At 33.8% G+C, this 9,145-nt stretch overlaps 2 protein-coding genes across 2 annotated transcripts; both read left to right on the plus strand.

The window, feature by feature from the left end:
• Positions 1–291: 291 nt before the first annotated feature.
• On the plus strand, positions 292–3,451 carry LOC125870743 (actin-depolymerizing factor 1). Its single transcript, XM_049551247.1, has 3 exons — positions 292–441; positions 2,686–2,951; positions 3,036–3,451. The coding sequence occupies exons 1-3, from the start codon at positions 439–441 to the stop codon at positions 3,184–3,186; spliced, it is 420 nt and encodes a 139-aa protein (XP_049407204.1). The 5' UTR covers positions 292–438; the 3' UTR covers positions 3,187–3,451.
• A 2,944-nt stretch (positions 3,452–6,395) lies between these two features.
• Positions 6,396–9,145, plus strand: LOC125870752 (pentatricopeptide repeat-containing protein At3g53700, chloroplastic). The gene has a single exon (XM_049551257.1). It carries the CDS (start codon positions 6,525–6,527, stop codon positions 8,823–8,825), a length of 2,301 nt encoding a protein of 766 aa, XP_049407214.1. The 5' UTR covers positions 6,396–6,524; the 3' UTR covers positions 8,826–9,145.

Consider the following 9,145-nt stretch of genomic DNA (forward strand, 5'->3'; position numbering starts at 1 on the left):
TCACTAATCATTTACCAATCAAAATTTAAAAGTTTAATGTATTGATTATTTCTTAAACCTATCGGCTATCGGTAAATTGTGTTTTAATCCTCAAATAACTTATGTTTAGGTGTTATCGAAACAGACCGTAATTTGAGTGAATAAAAGTGAGGTTGGAATGTAGTCGTCGGTCAGCAGCTTAAGCTTAAGCCGACGGCTAAATTGAAAAATACGCGGCGCCAAGTCATGTGATTAGTAAAATTTTATTCTCCACTCACTCACACACACAATAGTTACTGTGTACGACAACCACACAATAAAAATTCCCTTCCATTGAGAAGCCACCTTTATTAAGAAGAAGAAGAGCTCCTCTAGTCTTTATATTTCACATAAAACATCCCTTTCTTATTGAACCTTGAACCCTTCTTCAATCTCTTTGAATTTTCAAATACAATCAAAATGGTGAGTCAATTTTCAACCCCTTTTGCTTTTCTTGCATTTTAAATTCACTGTTGATTTCTTCTTGTTTTGTTAATTCTTGTTGTGTGTGTGTGTGTGTTTTAGTAGAGAGATTTTGTGAATGGGTTTAGTTTTTGATTGATCTGATTAGTTAATCTATATGGGTATTGGCTAAAAAACTGATCTTTATGGAAGTTTCACTGTTGGTTTTTTCTTGTTATTCTTTGTTTTTCTTAGTTGTGTGTGTTAGTAGAGAGATTTTGTGAATAAGTTTAGTTTTTGATTGATCTGATTAGAGAATCTATATGGGGGTTGGTAAAAAAAGTGATCTTTATGGAAATTTCGCTGTTGGTTTCTTCTTGTTTTGCTTTGTTTTTGGTAGTGTGTGTGTTAGTAGAGAGATTTTGTGAGTGGGTTTAGTTTTTGATTGATCCTATTAGATAATCTATATGGGTGTTGGCTAAAAAACTGATCTTTATGGAAATATCACTGTTGGTTTTCTTCTTGTTTTGCTTTGTTTTTCCTGTTGTGTGTGTGTGTTAGTAGAGAGATTTTGTGAATGGTTTAGTGTTTGATTGATCTGATTGGATAATCTATATAGGTGTTAGCTAAAAAACTGACCTTTATGGGAATATCTCTGTTAGTTTCTTTTTGTTTTGCTTTGATGTTCCTGTTTTGTGTGTGTGTGTTAGTAGAGAGATTTTGTGAATGGGTTTAGTGTTTGATTGATCTGATTAGATAATCTATATGGGTATTGGCTAAAAAAAGTGATCTTTATGGAAATTTCACTGTTGGTTTTCTTCTTGTTTTGCTTTGTTTATCTTGGTGTGTGTCTGTCTGTTTTAGTAGAAAGATTTGGTAAATGGGTTTAGTTTTTAATCTGTGATTGATCTGATTAGATGATTTATATGGGTGTTGGCTAAACAAGTGATCTTTATGGAAATTTCATTGTTGATCTTCCTGGTTAACTTTTTTTTTTTTTGGTGTGTTAGTAGAAGATTTTGTAAATGGTTTAGTTTTTGATCTATGATTGACGTGATGAGTAAATATGGGTATTGGCTAAAGAAACTGATCTTTATGGAATCTTTGGGGTTACTTCAGCTTGAAATCTTGTGAACTTATGGGTTGATCCGAGTATTTGATTAGTACAGGCAGTTCAGCAGTTGTTATAATTGAAAATTTTGGTTAATTTTATGTGGGTTCAGCTCAGATTAAGTGTTTAATTAGTAGGTATTCCGTCGATCCAATGTGTGATGATTTTCTTGATCTGCTGAGTACGAAATTTGAGAAAACAGTATGATTTACTATCTAAGGGGAGTTTATGGAGTTGTACTCTTTTGATCTAATGCATGTTTAAGATTTTTTTTGCATTTGGATTTTCTTTTTCTATTACTTGGCTGCCGTGTATTGGAGGAATATATGAATAAGAATGGACCCGAATTAGATCAATTGGACCAATGAAAGATCATTTCTTTTTTCAAATTTCTAGCTGATGATAATTGACAATTGTTTCTGGAAGAGTAATCTGCTGCCACCACTCTTTTGACATTGATACATAGTTCTAAACCAATGAGAAGTGTCACTGATACCTAAATCTTGTATTGTCCGCCAGATGTCCAGTCCTGGGTGCGTGGTTTTTTCTGAGTCTCGCATTGGCTCACGAAGGGTTAATAGGTCTCTTTATATGGTCTTGGGAGTTTTTGGTGTTGAGTTAGACCCAAGGTCCATTTCTTTAGAATAAAAAATGTTAAGTCATGATGTAGTCTTCCTATGTAACGATCAGTTTGTGTCCTATTTGATACTAAAGTAGGTGAGGTGACAGAGAAAACAAATGTTGTATGAGCTGTTTACCTGCTTGTGCTCATCCGCTGCCAAGATTCACTTGAAACTTGACTCTCCACCTGTCCCCCTTCCAGTCATTACCCTGAATGCAGGAGTTACTCTTGTTTGCGTTCAGAGCTCGTTTAGGACAGCTTAGAAAGCTATGTTACGACAAGGATAAACTCCGCTGCTGCAGACCAATGTGACAGCATTAATTTCCGTGAATGAAACCTAGTACACATTTAGTGTTGTTGCTCATGAGTCGTGTCTCTTGATTGATGAATGGAGAACAATGGAGATTTATTGTGATGGTCTCTTTTGATGTAATTCGATGAGAAGTATTGAACCGTTTTACTTCAAAATCTTGTGATTGATTAAACATTGAACAAGTTCTAACACAAACAGAGGATTTTGGTTATTGTATAGGCTAATGCAGCGTCCGGGATGGCTGTGCATGATGACTGCAAGTTAAGGTTCTTGGAGCTGAAAGCAAAAAGAACTCACCGCTTCATTGTTTTTAAGATAGAGGAGAAACAAAAGCAGGTTGTGGTTGAAAAGGTTGGTGAGCCAGCCCAAAGTTACGAGGATTTCACTGCGTGTCTTCCTGATAATGAATGTCGATATGCTGTCTATGATTTTGATTTCGTCACTGCAGAGAATTGCCAGAAAAGCAGGATCTTTTTCATTGCATGGTAGTATTCTCAATGTTCATAACCATTTTAAACTAAATTGTTTTTTGTCTCAACGTGTTTTTTTTTCGTTTTCTTCTCTTCAAGGTCCCCTGACACAGCAAGAGTGAGAAGCAAGATGATCTATGCCAGTACAAAGGAAAGATTCAAGAGAGAGCTTGATGGAATTCAGGTTGAGTTGCAAGCAACCGACCCAACCGAAATGGGACTTGATGTTATTAAGAGCCGCGCCAACTAGATATCGACTGAATAGGTATCAGATGGACCTTATAAGAAGTGAAAACTCCTAATGCAATCATCTTTTTTTTCCTTTAAGGAAATATTTACAGTGTGACAGATTCTTGGTATATTGGTTGCCAAGTGCTCTACAGTATATGTACTTTTTAATGAACAAGTTTTCTGGTATTTGATATATGATGTAATTTGTTACTTTTTTTGTTCCAAGTTTTCAACTAGTAGCTTGATTCTATAAACTAATATGTATCCATTTCTGAGGGATAGAGGGTACATTTTAGATTGTTTTCCAAAATCTTCTTTTGACACTTTACTTTGTGATTCTTGTTTTGGAATGGATACAAACAAAGCTAATTGATGTTATAATTAGCAAGTTTGTATATTTTGATTTAATTGTAGTTTATAAGTAGTTGTCAAGAGAAGTTCATGAGCATTTTACAGTGTTTTTTCCTTCAAAAATTTGATCTTTTTTTTCTCAAACATAATGATACAAGGGAAGTGAAGAATCTTAGTCACATTTGCCTTGTTGAGAGTTTATCAAAAACAATCTCTCTACCCCATAAAAGTAAAGTAGAGATGAAATTTGCGTACATCTTATCTTTCTCATACTTTACTTGTGGGTTTACACGAGTATGTTGTTGACGTCATTCCGCGACTACTAATGAAAAATTTGTGTGCACCCATTTAATAGTAGGGGTTTGTATTTATAGCATTACAAAAAATTTAAACGACAGTATGTATTAAGTATTCGATCGCATATACAAGGTATTATATGTTATTACACTTCATTAATTTTTAAGTTTTATTATAAAGACCTATAAAAAAATTAATAATAATAAAAAAACTAGTTATTCTTCAAAATAATTCTTCTATATTGTATGATTAACTCTTTTCGTGAAATATGCATTTCTCGATCAATTGATCGAAAAGATGAAAGATTGCTTGGAGACATGCACAACTAGTTGCATTTTGGAATTTTATCACATAGAAAGTGATAGCAATGGAGTTGAATAATTACACTAGTTGGTGGATGATAGAAGAAAGGAATAATCAAAATTAGAGCAAAAATTGAAATTAAATTATTCTTAATGATTGGAAGTGAGTTGGAAAGATGGGTCGGAGACGTAGGCCACTTTTTCAAATTTAGAATAAATTCCAAGTTAGATTTTTAAAAATGGACAATTTGTAATCAAACACGGTTTTTTTTCTCTAAATAGTAAAAAAAAAAAAAATTAAAAATAAATAAATATAAAGTAATTCTCATAGATAAATGGGTCCTAAATTGGGAAAAAGGGAGATGAAAAAGTTTCAATTTTTTTAAAACAAATTTTAATTATTGAGTAGAGGTTACAACTTAATAAGATCAACGTTAATAACAATAATTTTAAAATTTTATTATTTATACAAGTGTCCTATCTTTCCACCCACCCTTTTGCCGCAGAAATCATCACTATTTTCTCCTTCGCTATTAACTTTACCTTCTCTTCCATCATCATCGCCATTATCACAGCTGCAACAATCACCTCTTACTTGTCATCGCTGTCAACCCCATCACATTTACCTCTGTCATGACTATCAGCTTTTTCGTCAGCTCCTCTCAACTGTACTTTTGATCATAAATTAAACAATTGTTGAAGTTGTTGCAACAATTATGCTATAGCTTTTCTCTATTATTGAATGCTTTTGTTTTCACATACTCTTACCTTGCTTCTTACTTTTGTTACAAGAAGAGAGGTATATACTATATATACATATATAAATACTTTGGCCTCAAGAATATTACATGAATATCTATTTTCCATGTATATGCTTGAGCACCAAGTGTATTATATGGATACCTAATTTACAACATTTTATATAATGTGTGTATTTATATCTTACACACAATGTATGTTACCACAAAATATATGTATGTGGACATTCATTTTATAACATTTGACCCATTTTCTCACCTAAGATCTTGAATTTTTTTAATCAAAATTTTGAATTACTAACACAATTCTTATTAAGTATTATTAAAAATATTGTCGCATTATTATCAAGCGGTATCAGAGCATTATTATATTATTATCAAAAGTTTTAAGTTAAAATTGTTCGTATTATAAAATAAATATAAATGCTACGATAACAAAAAAAAAAATGGATAAGAAAATAGGTGTAGTATTTTAATTTCACTTGTTCTTGCTACTATCTTTGTTACAAGAAGAAATGGTATATATAAGTGTATATAGTTGAGCACCAATTGTAATATATGGATATCTTTGTCATGTATATACTTTGGGCTCCAAGTATATTATATGGTTACTAATATACAACACTTAACATATTGTGTATATATTTATCTTATGACACATAATATAATATGTGCATATTTATCTTACAACATATAATATGTTGTGAGTATATTCCTACAACATAAAATATATTAATGTGGACATCCATTTTATATTAGCCCCTTATTTATTGGAGTAGATTTATTTTGATCTTTTAAATTTGAAGAACTACAAGTTAAAAAGTGAAATAGAGAGGATGAGTAATAGTTCTCCTAATATAGAGTTTAGAGGGTAAATTAGAGTAAAGTTCGAGATGTTCTTTATTTTTTCTTCATATATAGAATTTAGAGAGTAATTAGAGGGAGTTGAGGATGTTCTAAGTTGTTGAATTTTTTTTTATCATTAAAATTTTAAATTACAAACACGATTCTTATCAAGTAGTATTAGAACATTATTACATTATGATTAAATGGTATCAAAGCGTTATTTTTGAAAAAAACTATATTGTCTAAGCCAATCTAAACCGGCTATCATATATACTAGTCATACATCTACTTTCAAATAATTACATATATTACAACTAATAATAATTTATACCGTATATTATTTAAGATACTAATAGATTACACACATTTCTTAAAATTAAGATTGATTAATAATCTTTACATTTAAACATTTCAATTAAGGCTCCAAAACAATCAAATATTTTTCTCTCCCATCGGCCTCTCCTTGATCTCCTCCGCCAACAATATCTCTCCCTCCACCCCAGCCCGCTTAAACAACCCGCTTTCTTTGCTCCGCGAATTAGAGAAAAAGTCAGAGGAAAAAACACGTTCTCTCTTTGCAAGATCCAACATAGAAAACGCATAATATTCTATTGGTACATAGGATTAAACTCACTTGGACAATTTTAAACTAATCTTATCAACTAACAATTTATAATCCTTGTTAAGAGAAAGAGTTACTTTTATCCACTTAGCATCTTTGGTTCTCAAAGCCTCTGCTCTTCTTCACTGAGCTATTCTTGAATTAGTGTCACCGCATGCTACCTGTTTGTTGAATTGCTTCAATGGCTTTCTCTTTCTCTTCCTTCCTCAAATGCCATCCATGGACTCAATCTCAAAATCCACCAAACCCCTTTTCATTTCCTCCTCCATTTCATCCTCCTAAACCCATCTCTCTCCCATTTTCATCTCGCCATGAACGAATTTCTTCAACTGTTTTACCTTCTAAAGCAAAAGAACTCTTGCAAGATTTCACTCCAAAGCAATTTCTCGACACCCTTCGTCAAGAAAATGATGAAACTTCAGCATTTCATCTCTTTAAATGGGCTTCTAAGCAACCCCATTTCACACCCACTTTGTCTATATACGAGGAGATTCTAAGGAAGCTTGGAAATGTTGGATCTTTTGATTTAATGAAAGGGGTATTGGATGATATGAAGAGATTGAAGGTTGAATTAGTTGAAGGTACTTTCTTTATCTTTATTGAAAGTTATGCTAAATTTGAGTTGTATAATGAAGCTATTAAGGTTCTTGATATGATGTGGAATGAGTTTGGTGTAAAGCCTGGTACTTTTAGTTATAATTTGTTGTTGAATGTTCTTGTTGATGGGAATAAGTTGAAATTTGTTGAAAATGTGCATAGTAGAATGTTGGATGAAGGTGTAAAGGCAGATGTATCGACTTTTAATATATTGATAAAAGCTTTGTGTAAGACACATCAGATTAGGCCTGCTATTTTGATGATGGAGGAAATGCCTATGCACGGTTTGGTACCGGATGAAAGGACCTTTACGACGATAATGCAAGGTTATATTGAGGAAGGGAATTTTGATGGTGCATTGAGAATTAGGGATCAAATGGTGTCAGCTAAATGTCTTGCAAGTAATATTACTGTTAATCTTTTGATTCATGGGTACTGTAAAGAAGGAAGGATTGATGAAGCTCTGAACTTTGTGCAAGATATGTGTAGTCGAGGGTTTTCTCCAGACCAATTTACGTTCAACACTTTGATAAATGGTTTGTGCAAAGCAGGACATGCTGTCCAAGCCTTGGATATTTTGGATTTAATGTTGCAGGAAGGGTTTGATCCTGATGTATATACTTATAATATTTTGATTTCTGGGCTTTGTGAAGTTGGTGAAGTCCAAGAGGCTATGGAACTTCTCAATCAGATGCTTGTAAGGGACTGTACACCTAATACAGTCACTTATAACACCATCATTAGTGCTTTGTGTAAGGAGAACCAAGTCCAAGAAGCTACCGAGTTTGCTCGTGTTCTTACGAACAAAGGGTTCTTACCTGATGTTTGCACTTTCAATTCTCTTATACAAGGTCTCTGCTTTACCGGCAATTTCAATGTTGCAATGGAAATGTTTGAAGAAATGAAGGACAAAGGTTGCCAGCCAGACGAGTTCACTTATAATATCCTAATTGATTGTCTCTGTGCCAAAAGGAGAATAGGTGAAGCTTTGAACCTACTCAAAGATATGGAATCGAGTGGCTGTGCAAGAAGTGTGATAACATACAATACTCTGATAGATGGCTTCTGCAAAGATAAGAAAATTGAAGAAGCAGAAGAGATTTTCGACCAGATGGAACTACAAGGGGTTTCTAGAAACCTGGTCACGTATAACACTCTGATTGATGGTCTCTGTAAGAGCAAGAGAGTAGAAGATGCTGCTCAGCTTATGGACCAGATGATACTGGAAGGACTAAAGCCTGACAAATTCACGTACAATTCCATTCTCGCTCATTTCTGCAGAGCAGGTGATATAAAAAAGGCTGCAGACATTGTGCAAACCATGACATCAAATGGCTGTGAACCAGACATCGTTACGTATGGGACCTTAATACAGGGACTATGTAAAGCAGGTAGGGTTGAGATTGCAAGCAAGCTCCTCAGGAGTATTCAAATGAAAGGAATGATTTTGACCCCTCAGGCCTATAATCCTGTAATTCAAGCAATCTTCAGACGGAGGAAAACCAATGAAGCCGTAAGACTCTTTAGAGAAATGCAGGAAACAGCTAATCCTCCTGATGCTTTATCTTATAAGATTGTTTTTCGTGGTCTTTCTTCTGGTGGGGGACCGATTCAAGAAGCTGTTGATTTTTCTGTTGAGATGATGGAAAAAGGACACATACCTGAATTTTCCTCATTCTACAATCTGGCTGAAGGACTGTATTCTTTGTCGAGGGAGGACACGCTAGTTAAGCTTGTTGGCATGATCATGAAGAAAGCAAACTTCTCAGACAGTGAGGTTACTATGATTAAAGGTTTCCTGAAAATCCGGAAATTCCAAGATGCACTGGCTACTCTTGGCAGTGTCCTAGATAGCAGATACCCCAAAAGGACATACTGGGGATAAAGAAATCATCCAAAGTAGAGGTCCCACAAAGTAGGAATCAAACTGTATCAGTTGCTTGCTATGATAGTAATCGGTGTCTAATTTTGTCCACTCAGTTTGATAATGGTTTCATTTTTTGGTCCATCTCCGAAATAATCTCTTTAATGAGTTACAACTCAAACACTGTGGACAATTCCCAGCTTAATACAGTTCTCTAGAAGGCTTAAGTAATGTATTCATATATTATCGCTGATTTCTGCTCTTAGATACATGCAACACAGAATTCTAACTGTATCAAAGCCATCTTACTAAGTTAATGTCAGAAGTAGTGGTTTTTCTTG

The sequence above is a fragment of the Solanum stenotomum genome, chromosome 7, assembly GCF_019186545.1.
Source record: "Solanum stenotomum isolate F172 chromosome 7, ASM1918654v1, whole genome shotgun sequence".
NCBI lineage: Eukaryota > Viridiplantae > Streptophyta > Magnoliopsida > Solanales > Solanaceae > Solanum > Solanum stenotomum.

Coding starts and splice junctions, on each gene's coding strand:
- LOC125870743 (XM_049551247.1), top strand. Junction 2,952..3,035: donor AGGATCTTTTTCATTGCATG/GTAGTATTCTCA, acceptor CTTCTCTTCAAG/GTCCCCTGACACAGCAAGAG.
- LOC125870752 (XM_049551257.1), top strand. CDS start 6,525: ATGGCTTTCTCTTTCTCTTCCTTCCTCAAATGCCATCCATGGACTCAA.